The following is a 19794-nucleotide window of genomic DNA, read 5'->3' as shown; positions in this document are numbered from 1 at the left end:
TGGTTGTTGGGGCTCCAGTTGAGGATCTGCGGATCATCTGGCTCTGCTCTGGTGAAATGATCTTGATTTTGTTCCATTGCCCTTAGGATGTTTAAGAACTAATTGTTTTTGTTCATTAAACCTTAGCAGTGATTGGTTGTTGCTACAGACTTTGCTTGTGCAAATCAGCAGTGTTTCCACATTCGGACACAGAAAGCCTTTTTGACTTTGCCATCAGGGAGACATGACAGTGAGTGTTGAGATTCAATAACATGTAACTGTGGGTTTTTTTTTTTTTAGCTTGACATTTCCTTTTATTTGTCTACTTTTTGTGTTGCATTTGTTGCAGCCTCTTGACCTTTGAAAAAGGTTTTTAATCTCAATGGGTTTTTATTCTGGTAAAATAAGAAGCAAAAAAAGAAAATAAAAATAAAATATTTCTGTAGAGATATGGACTTTTTCAGGCTGGATCTGCTGACAAACAGCCTGTTTCCCAGCTTGGTTTGGTCTCTTGTTCCTTTTTGCTTGTGTTGCTTTTTGAAGCTCCACATCAAACCTGAGGTACTTGTGGCTTCTTCCCCCTTTAGATCCGGACCAGGAGAGTACATATAGTGAAGATGCAACACACTCCAGAAGACGGCTGTTTCCTAAAGCTTTTACTGGCTTGGAGTGTTTGTTTTTTTGCATTCAGTCATTGATGAATGTTGCAGCGGAGTCTCAGGCTCTCAACTTAGACTTGGCCCTTTCTCTTCAGGTTTCTGTTATGTATTGTTTGCTTTTCAAGATACAAATCCACAAAGAAACAGAAATTCACATGCACACACTCAGCTCAGGGCACTTTAGATGTAAAGTATGATCTTTTTTTTTTTTTTAATAGAAGCTGAAGAAGAAATTCTCCAATCAGGAGCTGAATCTGATCATCTCACTGTGAGGATCCAGTGCTACCCGGTAACAGCAGTGTGCTGCGAGAACCATTCAGATTACAATAAGACTGAAAAGTTCATTTATTTCAGAAATGCAGCTGTCTGAGGGAAACACATCATAACAGGGGTTATTGTATCACTTGCAGCCAGTGGAATGATTTTGTCTGGCCCCTGACGTCCAGTGATATGAATACAGACTTTCTATTTTTAATTAAGGTGAAATTATTAAAGTAAAATTTCATTAAAAAGAAAACACTGGCAGCAACACCAATTATTTGTCTTTAAATAACAGCGCATTTTGCATTCTCTTGCAAGGATCAAATATATCCAGTGACTTTTACTGGAAAGCTGACTATGCTGCCCCCTTTTAGTTCATTTATTAAAGTTGATTAAAGCAAGCGTTTTCAAAGAAAGAGGAACACAAATCCTAATTTTATTGCTCAGAAATGACAGAAAAATAAAAATAATTCCAGTTCATACAGATAATATTAGCTAAATTTCTTTTAATTAGATAAATCAGATAACTTTTACAGTTACATGCTTAGTTCATTGTTATGTAGGTACTAGAATGTTCTTTTAAATATGGTGATTTTCTCCTTCCAGCTAACACTTACCTGAGTTATCAGCGGTGTCCTCAGGGTTCTGGGTTAGGGTCAGTTCAGTTAATATTTCCTTTGATAATAACTGACACATGATCTGCATTTACAATCTTAGGTGGATGATATAAAACTTTGTCACAAAACCGAATGCATCACATTCTCTGATCGGTTCAGTTCGGGGGTAGTTTTCAATATTTTTTAAAGAAATCATAAAATAACTTTTGTTTTTTATTGTTGAACAGGAAGAATGACATATCTGATTTTGTTGCAGGCTGTGGTTGTGTTTCTGTTGAATGGAGTTCTTAAGATGAGGCTTTTACTTTTAGTGAAAATTTGGCACCGGAAAAAAAAAACATCCTAAACGGCCTGAGGTTCAGCCTGAGATTTGAATTTGTTCATTCCATCATGCTTGACCTTCGTTTGTATTTACATTCAGCCCATTTCCTCTCATCAGTCGTGCCATCACTGTCGGCCTGGACTTTCTCTTTCTTCCATGGCATGTGATTTCAACTTTTTGTGCTATATAGATACAGTTTAAATCAATTTAGACACACGCGCACACAGATACACATACATTTTTCCTCACTTTCTGTAATATGTTTCACTTTTTCTCTTTTAGGTTAATTAAGGGTTACCAGAATTAAGCATAATTACTAAGTGTCTGAATAATGAGAGAATTCTTTTATTCTTGATTCAAATTTCTTAATTTGAAATTTCTTCAAATGAAGGAATACCTTCCTCATTTGAAGAAATTGTGTCTAATTTCTTCAAATTCAGAAGTTTATGTCCTTTTGGTAACTGACCTGAAATAGAAAGTGATCATTCTGATTTAAAGTCTGGACATTATATATAAAAATAATGTGTTGTGGTTGAGCCACTGTCATCAAGACTTAAAAAAGAAAAAGACTAGAAAACCTTAAAATACCTTTAAACATTGTTTTATTGGGTTCAGTGTTATCTCAAAGTTTACAATGGCATTCTAAAGACATACTAAGAGACAATTGGACATAAATATGATTTCCTTTTTTTATTTGGATTTTTTTTTTGCTTTTTATTGATCGGCTTGTTTACCCAGCATTAAAGAGACTCAGATATCCACCTTGTTTATTCGTATCTTCCTGTCTACTAACATTGGAATAATCCTTAAACAAGAGAAAAGAAGAACCCACAGGTAACGACGCACATCAATGCAAAGATGGAGTTTAAGGCCATTTTGAAGGGGCACAAATATGCTTTTTTTTTTTTTACATCAAATATAAATTAGTCTTAAAAAAGCCATCAGTTATTTACTTAAATATGTCACTAAGCTAACTTACTAACCTAATCAATTTAAATAACAAGCATATTCATAGATGTATGTCGAGGGTCGTGCCAGTGCTGTCACGCTTCCTTCATATGTGCCGCCTTCAGAAACAGGTTGCCTGACAGAAACACACGCACACACGCATGCACACGCATACACACACATAGATGTTTGAGTTGGGACCCAGACAGCAGAGAAAACTGTGAGCAGCTTCTTAATGGAGCATACACTAGAAAAATAGCTATATAAATATACTGTACTGGAATGTATGACAGCAGACCCTGGTTTATAGGATGATGCTCGGGATACAAGCATTTTAAAATCAATATGGATTCCATTTCTGCTTATTTAGAGAGATATTTCTCTCAAACATAGTGGTTGGGATTATGGGAGAAATAGAGAAAATGTGGGTGGAAACGTGAAAGAGAATATATCAGAGGTGGAATGGTTATGATAACTATGACGAAGTGAGAATGAATGTTTCACTCATTAACCAGGACAGGTTTTATTTGAATTCTTGACCCGCGACGCAACATGGCGGCACGCTGAGCTCATCAGGAAGCGGATCCAACTCCAGCAGCGCGAGGGGACAACAACTCTGAATTAAAGATGGATAAATTTTCAGAAACAAAGCCAAGGTCTTCCCCCCTCTGTTCTCCCTTCCGAAGTCTCCCGTGGATGGCTTCTCGCTGGTGTGTGAGCGCGCGCGAGGCGGCAGGTGGCCCAGCCGTGAGTGACACACACGAGTAAGCTGCCGTGACAGCCGTGGGACCCGCGGAGGAAGAGGAGGAGGCGGGGAGACGGCTGGAGGTTTGACAGCTTCCAAGTGTCAGGGGAGGACGAAGGAAGACGAGGGGGAGGACGGCGGACTGTGAAAGCAAATCAGAGAACTTGGAGTGGTGCGGTTTCATGGTCCTGCGGCGCGTGACAAGTCGTCTACGGCACGAGACGTTTTCCTAATAGAGGTTTGATGACGGAGCTACATCATCAATCTGAAGGCTGTAATACTTAGGCTGATATTAACTGGAAGTGAGCTGCTGATAAATGTCAGGTGTAAGTAATGGCTCAACAACACACAGCTGTGGAAACGGGGTGAATAAAAACTGAAGCACATGTTCAGGATTCGATGGCGACCTAATTACTGAAACTGACAGCAGGAATTCATCCCTCTGGGTTATTTCTGAAGAGCTACGGACAGCAAGATGGAACCGAGTCTGCTCACTTTTAAACCTACCAAAAAACAGATCAACAGCAACTGCAAATCAAACTACTTAGACTGTAAACAGATACAAATAAGGCTAATTAGCTTTGTTCAAGTTCCTTTAATGAGTACAGCTCTGCTGGTGGAACAGGCTACAGAGAGATGATGATTTATTGCCGGCGTCCTTTTAATTAGCCTTAATAAATCAACAAAAGCATTTGTTTGTATTTACAGCAGCAGTTAAGGGGTCTGACACCGACTGGACCATGATTAGTTAAATTTATTTCATGGATGGAGTGGAGCTTTATGGAAGCGTTTAACTGCTGGAGGTTGGAAAGAAATTCAGAAGTGGTTTATTATTAAAACAAAAAGACTTTAGTTACTAGATAAACCCCTTTAAAACGAGTTTGTGTTTATAATGACACATAACGAATTGTATAACTCAAACTTGTCTCATTACAATATAAATTTATATTGTTTTAACGAGTTTTATATCTCAAGATATGAAATGTCTTGTATTAACAGAAACTCATGAGTTTTGCGTCTCCGTGTAAGGAGAAAAAAAATAGATAATCCTGTTGGAATAAGTTTTATACCTCGTTATAGCGAAAAAACAAACTTGTCTCCTTTTAATGAGTTTTATATCTTTTAAGAGTTTTGCTTCTCTTTATAAGGGAAAAAAAAACGATATAAAACTCCTTAAAAGGAGACTATTATTTTGTTATATTGACATGTAAACCTATCTCATTTTAACGAGATAAAATGAGACGAAACTCATCTCGTTATGAGAAACTTGTTAAAACAAACAAAAAAAAACCTTTAGCAAAACGAGATGGGTAGCATAAAGAAAGCGTTTCTCTTATGAAATATAAAACGTTTGTTTTAAATCTTGTCATGATGTTCCACTTACAGATCACTTGTTAAAAATGCATGCTTGTTCTCACCCTGGGTCCTCCAGTCTAGACCACATCTGAAAGCCCCAAGAGGTGTTGCTGTTTTACTGTGACTATTCTGAGTTAGAAGGAGCTTATTAATACCGTTATAAACATTTTTTTTTTGTTTAAACAAGGTACTGCTCCTAATTTTTTTCCAACCTCTGGCAGCTAAACACTTCTGTAGAACTTAAAGGACAAATTTAGCATTTCTGTTATTTGCCCCAGTATGTGTAGTACTGACTCTGGTGGTTGAACAAAAATGCATGCCGCATTTTTCAGGTTACACTTCCAATGGCGACAGCCTGTTTTAGCTGCTCTGCTACGTTAGCTTTGATTTGTTCTGTGACCACCATTTTTGGTTGAAGTCTTGCATGTTTGGACAATTTTTCCCTCTGGTTTTGGATGTGGCGTTACATTTTTACTTTTGAGCGCTTGTTAAGATGCTTAACCATGGCAACGAGGTATTATTTTTCCAACTGCGAGCAGGTGATCATCATCTCAAAGCTCAAATGACACCTGAACTACAAAGCTGAATCCCAGAGGAGTTTAACAGGAAGCTTCATGGAAGCAGAGACAGGAAGTTTAAACCATCTCTTCCAACAAGCAATTGCATTAAACCCACATTAAAATACAATGAGTTTTATGATTATAATGAGGCAAAGTCCAAGGGGGGAATGAATACTTTTACAAAGTGTTGTAAACAGCTTCATGTTGTCATGTTCATTTGTGTTCCAATAAGTCGTGCGTTGCTACGGTATTTTCTGGATCCTTCAACCGCTCAGAGATCCTGATAAGCTGCCAACTAAATCGCTGCGGTAACCATGAGGCGAACGGAAACACCGACACTATGCCAAGATCCAACAATGCTTTTCTCAGCTAGACTTTCCTTTAAACTGCGTATGGACTGATGGATGAGGATGATGATGGGGATGGCAGACGGGAATTTGGAACTACAGAAGGTAGTTCACTCTCCATATGGCACAAACAAAGCTGCTTTCTGGAGGGGAGTGGAGGGGGAAGAAGGGGACAACAAAACACACCGACTCGATGCGACAGGCTTTCAGTGTCACCGTTAAAACTAAACTCAGCTTTGTAGAAAACTAGAATGACAGAGAAAACAATTTGTTAAAACTAATTCCAAACATTCGAAAAGAACGATGAAAATAAGATCTTTAATAAATCTGGGCAGCAAAAAAAAAAAAAAAAAAAAAAAAAAAAAAAGTTTAAAGGAACAAAAGGAAAGTGGCAAGGGGAGAAAAAAGGGGAACAAATGGCTCAGTGAATGAAAACAACATGTCAGTCTTTGAAGAACCACAAAATCGTATTGAAGAAAAAGTGAACACAAGAATACTAAAAACTTTTTTTTTTTTCTTTTTAAGTCTTCCGGCAACGTTTTGGATTCTCAGTCTGTTGTGGGACGAAGTAAACATCATCAGCAGTTCTGATGAGACGAACAGGACCTTCATGTTTAACGTTGGGCGTAGTGATTGGACGGCGGGGGGGGCGAGGGTGGCCGTCCCCTCCGCTCACAGGCGCTTCTGGGCGAAGATGGACCCGGCTATGAAGGCCGTCACCACACTCATCCCCAGCAGCAGCCAGTTTTTGAAGCTCTCCTGAGATCTTCTGCTCTCTGCCGCCGCGTTGCCCCCGAAGATCTCAGCGAAACGGTCCTGGAAGACAGAGAGAGAGAGAGAGAGAGAGAGAGAGTAAGCAAGCGTTAATCTGATATTAATGTCTGTATCTGATCCTGAAAGATATTCTACATTGGATATCAGGTGACAATGAAGGTAGATCTGTTCAGTCTAATTCTATGTGTGCAATTATATTTTCAAGGGAAACAAAGCTATTGAACAAGTTGTTGTGTTTTTACATTTTTGACCAAACTTGTGAAGCTATTGGTATATTTAAGTGTGCTGTACTGGTGCAGAGTTATCAACTTAATTTGTAATTCAGTAGATCTGTGACTATGTTTCAAAAGCAGAAACATTTTAAGTAAATTCAGCACTGATATTTTGTACTGAATCTGCATCAGCTGGTACTAAACCTCAGACATCTGTATCAGAGGTGAAAAATGTGGACCGGTGCATCCCTAGTTAAAAGCTGGGGGGAAAAAAGCACACACACATTTTGCAAATGACAAGCAGGTAGATTCCCTTTGTAAAGGTCTCCAGACCTCAAACACTCAGAAAGATCCGTCACAACCCACATACTCGCATGTGGAACCAGGCAGGTGAATAAAAAACCCCTGAAAAATCCCCTGCGAGGTTCCTGTCTGGACTATAACAACATGGTCCTGCTAATTAACAGGAAGAGGCCCCGCCCCTTCCCGCTGCCACCTCTCCGGCACCCCGTCAGCCCCGCACAGGTCCCTCCAGAACCGCCGCCGTCGCAGACAGCCGTTCTCCGTCTGCCAAACCCGCACTGCCTCACCGCCCACTGACTGTCATTTCCTGGAAATGAATCAGCAGAGGGTGCGGTTTCAAGTTCTTGCCACACAGAGGCGCCAGCGAGGCTCTGAACGACACACAAACAAACCGGAGACTTTAATCAGCTGACACGGACAAGGCCCCGGTTGAGTCATACTCATGTTGTCGACACGTAAAAAGTGAAGTGATTTATGAGGCTGATGCTTCAGGAGCATGTCACCAAAACAACAGTGACAGTGACTGACTGAGGTGGATCAGCGTTAGTCAGAGTGAACTCAGCAGAAGGGCTTTAAGAGGAGTGAGCGAGGGGGGCTTTACTAAGTTTTAAGCATTCAGATATGTGGATTTATGTGATTTTTCCCCAACATCCGCATGATTTCTACCTGCATGGAGGAAAAAAAAGAAGTAAACTGCCTGACCAAACAGAAAAATGGAAAGCATTGAAATGGAATAGTACTGCCGTAAACAAGGTTTCAGCTGACAGCAAGGTATTCACTGGAGTTAAAATGTCACGATGTTCTAAAATGATGGATGAACCAACAAAATATGGTGGAACAAAGTGTCAGATTAAAAAAAAAATACCATATTTGATCTATAAACGAACAGCATTTAGTTTAAAATGCGCTTTCTAATAATCTGACAAATCCAAAAGAAGATAATAGCCACTGGGGAAAAAAAAAAAAAAAAAAAGGAGAAAAATGTCAAAATTAGGTTTTTTGTTTTTTCTCCTGACCAGGAGCAATAATTAATCACCTTATATATTGATAGATAGAATGAATAACAATGATGGAAGGAATAGCAACTTTTAATCATGTCTGATTAAAATGTGGTGTTTTTCCTATCATATTACAATAGGATAACAAAAATAACCTGCTATAATAATGTCTTTGGAAAAAAAAATACTATGAGTTGACAAAAGATACTTGGACGTACGCAATACATTAATACAGACATGTATTTATTATTATTATTATCTTTATTTAAGCAGGTAAAAACGCCACTGAGATCCACATCTCATTTTCAAGAGGGACCTGAGCAGAAATCTGCAACACACAACAACCTGGTTACACAAAAGTAAAACAAATTAACACACACACACAAACATGTAACACAGACCTCAAAGGAAACTGGAAATTGGTACCAGGTACACAAGTCCTGGTTGGTGAGCAGTGGTGATTTTGAATGAGTATGTTTATCTGGCAATAACTGGAAAACCAAAATGATGTGGAAGATGGACAAAAACTAAAATATAAAAGGTCATTTTCTTATTGTTATTACTATGGAGTCCCCTGGGGACACAAAGGTTCTTTTTTCTTATTACGTTCCATCACAACAGTAATGCATTCAACCGCTCAACTGTCATACAGCCATCTGATGACAGTTCTAGTTGTGAAACCTTCTTCGTGTTTACAGTCTGGTTGGATGAAGAGATTAAGCTGCTGTGGAATCTGGTTGTTGAGCAGAACAATCAGATTGTTCTTTTTTTCTGAACAATCTGGAAAAAAAAAAAGACTGTTCAGAAACAATCTTTTTTTTTTTTTTACTGATCCATTTCTACAGAAAACTGACACTGACTTTATTAAAACTTACATTTTTAGCTTATTATTGAGAAGATAAAATAAAAAAAGGGCACAAAACGTTTGTTTTAAAAATGTTACAAAAATATAAGATTTTTGTGGTCTCATGCTTTCAAGTTAGCGATTACTTAAATTTTGGCCGCGCTTGGTAAAAAGCTTGGGCTCTAGGGAGCTCCATACAGTAAATACAAAACATTCTTTATTTTTCAGAAAGTCCAGCTATTATCTTTCAAATTATGAACATCACTTTTTCATCCTCAACTCATTGTCCATGCTTGTCAAGATGGTGCAGGAACCTTCCATGTGTCCTTTAAAAGCAAAACAAATAAAATCGCAGGCAGTCAGCTGGTCACCAGTGATCCGCTGAATCACTGGAGGTTTCCTGGGAACAAAATTGTTCTTCCCCGACAGCCTGGCCATTTTCCAAGCAACAAAGCCGGGATTCATGACTGGTCCGGAAACCATGAGACATCATGTTACCAAACTCGTTGGAAAAACATAGAAGCACTTCCAGAAAAAAACTGAACAGCAGACACAATATGATCACTGCATATTCATATGAGAAATAATTACTGCTATCACGGCTATTATCAATGTTATTGTTATTATTTAATGGAGTTGTCAATAATGGTATACTGACTTAGAAAGAATTTTAATGGCATGGAAATATGAATGCATTGTACCAGTCATACATATGGATTTAGAAAATGCTAACTAATTAAGAATGTTATAACAAAGTTAACATGAAGAGTAATTTATTGGATGATGCTACTGATGTTAGAGGGGATGCTGTAAAACTAAGTTTATATTTCTACCCATTGCTTTGAATGTGTAAATATACTTTACTACTGTTTGTCCTTTGCTTGCTTTTGTTTTAAATTGATTTCCTTTGTATATGACTTGGTTTATTCTTTTATTACAATATGTTCAATAAAGTTAAACTCTAAAAAAACAAATTGATTCCCAAATCAAAGATAAAGGAAGCTAAACAAAACATTACAGTGCGATTTTTAGCCCCCGCCCCAATAGCACATCATCTGGGTACAACCTTCAGAACAAATTGGTAGAAAGTGGGAGAAACGGGGCCCAGTAAACATTTTATGTTTTACTTATAAGGAGAGGCGTAGAAGCCAAACAACAGAGCCATCTTCCATTTAGGGAAATTCACAGAAATTTTCCAAATTTGCTTAATCTTTTTTTAATTATTATTATTATTATTATGTTTTTCTATCTTAGGGTGAGGCTGTTTCATTCATGCACTATTCTCTGTTCTTGCGTTATGCAATAAGGTTGAGCCTCCATTTTCTGTTTAAGAACAACTAAAAAACAGGGATAATTAGCATGGCAAGATCTTGTGACAGAAACAAGCACTGAGGTCTTTTAAAACAAGTTTAGGCTGGTTTTATTTTACAGTTAACTCATTAAAACCGTCAACAGTTAAGCTGTTAAAAGAAGAGTGTTGATGTTGATCAACGGACAAGTTTTTAATACGGTGAGTAAAAAAAAGGAACAGAAAGGCTGCAGAATCACTGGTTCAACTTTTGAACGGATTCTGTCCCTGAAACCTAAGGGAATACCGGGTACAGACTTCATTAAAACAGTCACATTCAATAAATTAGAATATTACTGAAAAGATAATCTATTTCAGTAACTTCAATCACTAAGTGAAACATTATAAAGATGAATTAAAAACAGACTGTTGTTTTCAGCCTTTATTTCTGTTAATTATATTAATTTTCCGTTTTTAGTCAATGAAAACTCAACATTTAAGATTAGAATATTAAATCTAGGGAAGCGCCACATATTGTAATCAGCATCAGCCAACGTTAGTCATTATTTAAGATTTCAGTGTCTGTCCGATAAGTAAACCTGGGTTGATATCAACAACTGATATTTTGGTCATGTGACATTGATGCACTGTAGGATCGTGGCACTATTTAACAAAAACACAGGAGCAGTATGGGTGGGGTGTGATTGTTTTTTTTACGGTGATGAATGGTTAGGAAAATATATTTATTTTCCTACATCTGTATGGTACATGTAAATATTGTGATCAGCATTTCAAAATGGATCATAACCACATTGGAAGCTCACTTTTAAGTAAAGCTCTTCATCAGACGACTAAAAGTTTAAGACCGATAGCCAATAGTGTTACTCGGCGAGCAGCCCAACTACTAGAGATGTAACAAGATCTCATTTGGACTAGACAGCCATCTTGTGAAAACTTGCCAGTTGTAGTTATTATGACAACTACCCTCAAATTATTTTGGCAACACTTTGAGTTCCCAGTAGAAACAATAAATGGCTGCAGAGCGACAGAGAAAACACAAACTATATGTAAGCTTTGCAAGTTGTTCAGACGCTGAGGCAGAAAGCGTCTCTGTGACAACCAATGTTTAGACATGTGGGTGTTTAGGTATGGATATGTTCTTCTTTTTCTTCCTATTATTGTTGTTGTCTGTTTGTCATCGTTGTTGACTTTAGTGCAACAACACTAAATATTACCAAATATTTTTGTCTAATTTGAGCTACATCACAATCACAGTACAACCATACCAGCAGTAACTGGAAAACAATAAATGTTGACCAAAGCAATGTCTTAAGGTCCGAAGAGATACAAAAAAAAAAAAAAAAAAGAAAAAGAAAGTACCCATCATGGCAGTAGCGTTGGAAGGAGCATTCAGAACAACAAGAATGATACTTACTTTTCAATGACCAATTTTTGATGCTCCTTTGCAAATTTTAACTGGGTAAGTCTGAGGCGTGGAAGGACAGGCGGCTTTGTAAGGTTTTTTCTAAAACCTTTGCTCACAAATTCCATCTCATGATTACTGGACAGTGGACAGTACTTTGGGTCAAGGATCTGTCTTTTGATCCTCCAGCTCAGCACACGTGAAATTGACTTGGGTTTACTACTTGATTCGTTCGTCCCAAATGACTCCAGATCCTTTAGGAAACTGAAAATGACTGCATCCAACCTTGGCAGCAATAGAACTTTACGAGAAGCCTCATTTATGATTAATCTCAGACACATTTATGAATGTCTACGGTGAAATGACGGAGGTCAGATTTATGATTTAGACTTTTCAAGGCTATGGCCTTAAACTGCTGAACATCTTGAGCTTATGTAGGTGAATTATTGAAAACTATTGTGTCTCTTGCTTCGGTTTCTTACATTACAAAACAACATACAACCTGGTTATGATGCACCGTCTTCAGGTTTTGATAGGAGTGTAGTTACACACCATTGTTCTCTGTTATACTGAAGGACTCTAGAGGGAATATGGTAATAAAAAAAAACTAATTCATTTCAACTTTTAATAGATCTTCATTACTGTTACACACTGCAACTTTGAGCTCTTGGAACTGCAATATCATACACATGGGACATGTTAAAGATTGAAGAATATTCCATTAAAATCCATTATGGTAAGCATAACACGAATACTCCATCACTGCGACCAATTACAGCATGACAAATATGAGATCACCCCGCATTGATCAAGAGTGTGCTGTGCATATAAAGCTTCTCTGAATAATTCATTATAGTGTATCGGCAGAAAATTACAGTAAATTGCAGTATAGTGGACTGTCCTGATGTCAGCGCATTACACACAGATACAGGTGTGATGCAATGCTCACTTTAAACCAGGAGAGTCACTGTAGCTAAAAGTGAGCGAACAGATCACCTGTGACACATCCTGCTTATGTTGATGTTTTAAAAAGATAACTGTGGAGAATGATGTAATATCGAGCCAATGGCACCCTTGGCTTTCTAATGTAAATCTTAAATTAAAGAGCTTTAATGAAAAGAGGATCAATAAGGAGATGGAGCTGTGAGTCTGTCTTTTGAAGGCAGGGGGGCCTCTCAGGAACACCTCTCTTTTCCGGAACATAGAGGAAGGTAATACCAGAAGCCAAGGCAGAAAGCAAGATGAAGAGGAAGCCGTTCCAAGCGTGTTTTGCCTGTGTGAGAACAGATCTCTGAGGTGTAGTTCTGTTCATGCTATTCATCGTAGTCAGAAAAGTGCATGACGCTTACAAAGGAAATGAACCCGCCTTCAAGTTCTCTAGAAACACTGGTTGCTCAAGGCCTGGAAACACTAATAACGGCAGAACATGGAATACCATACTCTGGAGGGTAGGTGTTGTAATATCGTCAAAGTTCTCAGGAAATCAATGTTAACTTTCACAGTCATCAGAGTGTGCTGCTCTGCGATAAGAGGCTTCAGCAGAGACTGCTGGCACATGATCTCACCAACGCATTGTCAGAAAGTGACAGACATACTTCTATGCAGCACAGAGCATCCCAAAAAGTGGTCATACCACTTTAACTTTTTCTACATTTTGCTACTTAACAAAACTGAATGAGATTTATTGGGATTTTATGGAGCAAACCAATATAAAGATATAAAGTAGTTCACAATTACAAAGTGGAAGGAACTACAACTATACTTTCACTCTTGGAAGTTGATGAGAGATGTGGATGTCGATTCCGAATTGATTAACAAACAATTAATACTAATGTTGATTAGTACAGAGAAGTACAGCGAAAGATGAAACTTTGAGTCGGGTAAGTGTTGCATTGGGGCAGTTTCTGATGAACACATAACAAACCCCTGCTTCAAGCTTTAGCAGAGCCAATCACTTGGAGTTCAGTTTGTGGGTTACTAAAATAAGCTAATCTTGTTGAACAGTAGCTCTATTCATTCATAGTTTAATTCTATATAAACACACACACAGAAACACTTTTGCCTTAAAATATTACCACAGCGTCAGTGTGTAAACATTTAAGGAGCTTTTTTCTCCCCCCACGTGAGTGTCAAGTGTATAACTTGGTAAAATACCTATGACCTGTGGAATGTGATAATATGTAAACAGATCTGAACAGAGTGAAGGGTTTAAGGGCTTAATCGACAGTCTGCGCTCACGAGGCTGGAATTTGTCCTTTCATATTTCACATTTCTGATCTCTTACTCAATGAAACCGTTTGTCTCTGTAAAGCAAACTCATGACCCACTCTACCAAAAGCCTTGGCAATAAGTGTGAGGAATCAAAAGGACCATTTACTTTGGCCATGGGCGGAAGCTTCCAGAGAAAAGTAAATATTTAACTTCCACCTCACCAGAACGCAGGGCACAGCCCGGATGAAGCGGAGGAATACTATCAGACAGGCGGACACTTCAGTCTATGATTCATGAGGACAACGTGAACATGCGGTGTCCATGAACGAAAGTAAACGACGTCATGTACAGTATGCAGTTGAGTTAAATATGTTTATTTGAACACCTTGCTTTGATTCAACTAAGAATGTCCAAATGGACGACTACACAATTAGAAATATTTCTGTTAACTCTAATGAGTCAAGGACGGAGGCAGTCTGACCCTGGCTTCTCCCTGTGAAATCTTCTAGAACAATGTGAAGAATGTGGGTGTATAACTCTTGATAAGGTCTTGTTAATTTTTTTGAAACAGACAAACCTAGGCATGTTACCAGTCAGTGTTAAGGAATTACTTCTGAAACAAAGTTTGCTAATTACATGGTTTAGTGAACCTTTGGAGAGCTACCTGAACGTAGTATTAAGAATTCGACATAATAGGTGTCTACCTATTTTGTGACACATTGTCACTCAAAATTAGTTTTCACACCTGATAGTTCCATTTTCAGCTCTCTTTCACACTTAACTGTGTCAAACAAACCAAATCATTTGAGCAACCCATCCACCTTGCCTGTGGTGGTGCTACACTAAGAACCACTGAGGGAAGCAATACATAAATCTCTGAAGTAGACACTGAGTGCAACTCCTTTCTTCACAAAATGGAGAGGTGGTTGAGTTTACTGGTTGAAGGACTTCTCCTTTGTCTTTGGTAAAAAAAAAAAAAAAAAAAACATTTTTTCCACCAGCACTACACTTGCGCAATTATTCTGGTTGCATTTACCCAAAATGCCCTGCGCTTGTCATTCACATTTGAACAACACCAAAGTTCACGTCAACCAAACTGAGACCTATGTTTGTAGGGGGACCAGAGATGGCTTTTTTGGTTCGCATCAGAGTTCGATTGCATTCACACCTCCCCAAACAAACTGGACTTTCTAGGCAAACAGACCAGAGTTCAATTAAAGTGGACTAAACAAGGCTGGTGTGAATGCAACCTTAATGTGAAAAGATTCTGCTTTAGTTTGATCCTCAACTAAAGTAAGAATATTTTAACAATAAACACAGTAAGTTCAAAGTATTTTAGGCATTAAGTAACTAAATCTAAATGACTATACAATCACAGCACACATCTTTTTTTTATTGGAGAACAAAAACAGACAGATGGCAACCTCTGCTAGATATGGCATTCCTCAGGAATAATTTCTTAGACTCCTTTTCCTTTTTCATCACCTTTAAGATGATACTATGGCTTTATGATAATAATTAGGGATGAACAATATAGGAAAAGTGACAGTGAAGCAGGACTGGATCATAGGGTGTTTAACTGGTTCAGAGAGAGGTGTTTAAATGTTGGTGGGGTGGTCATTATTAAAGTGGTAAGGTTATATAATATTGATAAATATTGGTTATCAGCCAATAATATATCAGGAGGATGTAATATTAATATACTGGTGGCTATTTAGTAATTTTCTCCCATATTCAAGGTGAATTACACAACTAATTCTCCACTGGAGGTTCTGTCACGGATTCTGTTAGGCAGAATACAACATGATTCCTGGACAATATATCAAATTAAAACCATCAATGTCATATCAAATCACAAAGGATTGCTTGGATGTAATTTTTAATGGAATTTCATATTTCAATGTCATGCCTGCACATTCTGTATTGATAATATTTTTGTTCTGTTCCACCTATAATGCCCACACTTATGTTTTTAGTGGTAGAGATGCTAACTCTGACAATCTGTGTTTGGGACATTATGATGAAGGAAAAGAAAGTCATGAAAATGGGGGCTATACTTAATATACCATATCATTAGAATGGTAATGCAATTACATATTTTCCTGCTATTGTGCAGCTCTACCGCTTGTAGATGAGGTCTCAGTGTAACCACCGCAAGTGTGAACAGTAAGATAAATCAAATGCTTTAGCTCAACCTTTACGGTGGCAGCATCATTATTATCAGGTTGCCGTGGTCACACGATATATTTAAATACAAATCACCTGCAGTTACATTCCTCTTTGCATAGATCTGCAGACATAATTCAAAATATGACTTTTCCGTTGTCCGTCTCTTAACTTGGAAAGTAAATGATGTGTGTTTTCCTTTCAGGATGCCTTACTCTCCAGCCCATTGAGGTTCCAGCTTTATTTCTATCCCATCTATTACCTATGCACATATCAAGTTGGGACTATTGGTGTAATAGGCTCCAACCTGACAGGTAAACCCCATCTTTATCTTCTCCTTTCCCTCCTCTTTCACACGGTCAAGACTTTTTTCTTTCCCTTTATCTCAGCGGAGTTCCCAGAGGAAATCAGATGCTAGGCAGCAGCCTGCAAAGTGCTTTAAGACCAGACCTGCTTTTTCTTTTAACTCAGTGTTTTCTACATCTTTAACTTCCCCTTCCTTTGTTAGCTGGGGAAGACTATAAAAGGATAAAGAAAGGATTAACTCATGAAAGCAAAAGGGTGAACATTAAAAAAAAAAAAAAAAAGACAGAAGAGGAGTTAAAAGTGAGGGGAGGGATTCTGCTGCTGGTTGCCACGGCTACCGAGAAGCAGCTGATTAGCGAGTGAGACGTGAGTGTTGTCTGGATCTGCAGGCCCAACTCTGCAGCTGATAAATGGCCCGGTACTGCGTGTGGAGAAAGGAGTGTTTTAACGATCATTAGAGGCATCTTCCCATTCATCAACCCCTGACTTGTTGTTGCGTCCATGTTGCAACATAAACAAGCTGCAACGCTCAAATCCCCCGATGGTGAAACCTCCTGACCGTGACTCGTACACAAATGTCGATTAACGCCTCACGTCCTCTTCCTCTTAGGCAAAAGAGGACTGAAGATGGATCGGAGTTCAATAAGTTGGAGATGCTTTGAAAAACACTGTCTGCAATTGACAATTGTATTTTATTTAAATCAATTCTTCAAGTCTTTAAAAAAAAAAAGCTCCAATGTCACTACATTAATAACTAACTTTTCCTCAATACTGGAAGTATTAAGTAATTAACTTCTGCAGTTCACTTTGTATTTTTTTTAACTACTTAATTTTATCAGTTTTTTGGTTGGTTCTTTCTTTTGCACAACTTATCGAAATCTTCAGGAAGAAAACCAACATTTAACCCTTGTGCGTGTGAGGACTGAGGCAAACGTGGAGGACTGTGGCAAATGATACAAGTTTTACGGGTGTGGGGTCGGTTGGACCCCATTTGTAAACACAAGGGTTAAGGTAACCTTCGACGCCTCATTTAGTGAGGAGGGAAATCTTCCTTTTATTCACCTCCACAGTAGCTCAAACTTTACTATCTTTTGTTCAGTATAGCCATTGCACTTCCCTGCACATGTCCAAACCATCCCAATTTTGCATTTTTGTACCTTTACTTTTCCATCTTAGCATGCACCATCTTACTAGTGTCCAATACTGACCGTTTTGGTCAATCTAAATGAAGATCTCAACATATTTAGCTCCGTCATCGTTCTCTTCCTAATGCCTCATTTTTACTGAGTAGCACAGCACAGACCCATGCATTAGTCACACTGTCAGTGGGACACTCACTGGGCAGGCAGGGTTAAACTCAAATGACTAACTTAGCGTTATACTACTATAATAGCATTAATATTTTTTTCCATATCTTCAAGGTATGGTAGATTGCTCTTATCCTTCTGTAGTAACTACATCTTTCCACCTCTCCACTCTTTTGAAAAGAAAGCCTTCCCCAGGCGTTCTTCCACTCAAGGACTTTGTTGAACTATCATGGTAAAAAGCCCACTGCCCTCTGGTCAAGGTGTCCTTCAGTGGAAGGACACCAGTTCATTCTAAATAGTGCTAGGTTCAGTCTCTGCAGGCTTAGATGGGATTTATGTTCACAGTTCACCATATTCTGAACCATGTTCACAGCTACCAGAAGTAGGTCTCGCTCATTTACATTTTTTCTGAAGAAAAGGTTTAAGAATACATACATATAGGTCATAATGCCAATAACAAGGATGCGCATATACCTACATTACTAATAAATGTCCTCACTAAGCTGACCATAGCCTCAGCTTGAGGGCAAATGCTGCCTCTCTTTCTCTGTGAAATATGCAAAGTTTGTTCCTATCCTTTGTCCACCTCCAATCAGCGCCGCCAAATGATATTAAAGTGTACTGCACTACTTTCATGTTCCCCACTTGCAAACAAAATTGTTCAGGTCAAAGTTCTCAAAAATGAAAACTACACTCATGAACAATTACCAACAGTTTTTCCACTTGTTTCCTTGCAGTTGGTTTTAAAAAATATTTGGCAATGTGGCAGATTTCTCTTAGGTCACATTTTGTAAAGACGGTTTGGTACTACTGGCCTCTATTAAACAGTAAATTGACGAGAAATTAGGTGGATAGAGATGGGGAAGACGATGCCTGCATATGGCGTACGCGCTCTACCTGAGCAACTCAACACCTTAAATAATACGATTTTAATTTAAAAGTGCTGTAGTTACTATTCTTCTGTGAAATTACTGGCTTCACATTAAACAAAACTAAATGATTTGGAAAAAAAAATCTTGGAAAAAAAGAAGAATCCTAAATACTATTTATGAAAGTCATCAAAAGTTGGAGGACCTGTGCTGGTGTGACTTTCTCTTGGCTGCATGTGTGCTTGGAACTCAGTTTTATATCTTCACAAGTTGCTGCATCTGTTTGCAACATCAGATTTAGACATGAAGCTCTTGACAGACAGAACACGCTTTCCAGCAACCCACAAGGCACGTGATGCACCACAAACTGACTGCAAACCAGTTGAAGCACGCAAAGACGGAGATTCAGACGGAGCTGTTGGCAAGGCGATGCTCTAGGTGTCAGTCACACGCAGAGAACAATCCCAGGCAACCAAGCTTTACCCGCTAGATTATTGTTTGCAATACAAGCTGACAAAGACTCCTCCTCCACTTGAAGACATGTATGTTCTCAGACATCTGCTTTGTATAGACTCTCTGTTAAAAAAAAAAAAATCACTAGATAAAATACAATCCGGATCAACCAGTCCTATCCAGAACAAGTGGAGGAATGAGCCTTCAGAACAAAATGGAACATAAATGCAATACATGTTTTCTTGCAGGTCTGATGACATACAAAGCTATGTTGGAAGATCCATTATAGTGGTGATTTTCTAAAGGTTGAACTGGGTAGAGTTTGGCAATCTTAGTTTATTTAAACTAGTTGGAGACATTTTCTTGAGGAGGGAGTGTAAAAGAATCAACAGTCCAACAATAAGTCATCATGCAAGTCATCCATGTGTGGCTCCATTGAAAACCTCAGCCGAGTGTAAACTTTTAGGAAATAAAGAAGCTCAACCATCGATGAGCATATGCACACACCCCTGTGTAACTATGAAGACGGTTTGCATTCCATCCAAGTGGTTTTATAAAGCGTTGGGTCCAAGCCATGAAGGACTAGACGAAGGCAAACCAAAAAAACACCCTGTTCAAAAGAACTGTTAAGAGAAAAATCGAAGTATTGTTTATTGCATTGTGATTTTTGCCATATTTGATGCTTAAAGTACAAACTGGCCACTGAACTTGAGGTATAAGCATTTGCTTTGTAATGGTAATGCCCGGTAAAGAGTTATTTTACTCCTGTAACATTTTAAGGAGTTTTTCTTTCCTTTCTTCTTACTAAACTGGACAAAAAAAAAGGTCCACATAGTCCTCAAAAAC

At 38.4% G+C, this 19794-nt stretch overlaps 1 protein-coding gene across 1 annotated transcript in view; it reads right to left on the bottom strand.

Moving 5' to 3' along the window:
* Positions 1-2423: 2423 nt before the first annotated feature.
* bcl2l1 (BCL2 like 1) overlaps positions 2424-19794 on the bottom strand; it is a 41631-nt gene continuing 24260 nt past the window's right edge. Inside the window, exon 3 of the mRNA XM_088006922.1 lies at positions 2424-6610. Within this exon, the coding sequence (XP_087863048.1) occupies positions 6467-6610 (144 nt within the window). The 3' untranslated portion in view covers positions 2424-6466. The remainder of the gene's footprint in view (positions 6611-19794) is intronic.

The sequence above is a fragment of the Poecilia mexicana genome, unplaced genomic scaffold (genome assembly GCF_051168715.1).
Source record: "Poecilia mexicana isolate PSO_F unplaced genomic scaffold, ASM5116871v1 scaffold_7, whole genome shotgun sequence".
NCBI lineage: Eukaryota > Metazoa > Chordata > Actinopteri > Cyprinodontiformes > Poeciliidae > Poecilia > Poecilia mexicana.
Note: the sequence above shows the minus strand (reverse complement) of the source record. Positions and strands in the feature narration are given on the sequence as shown.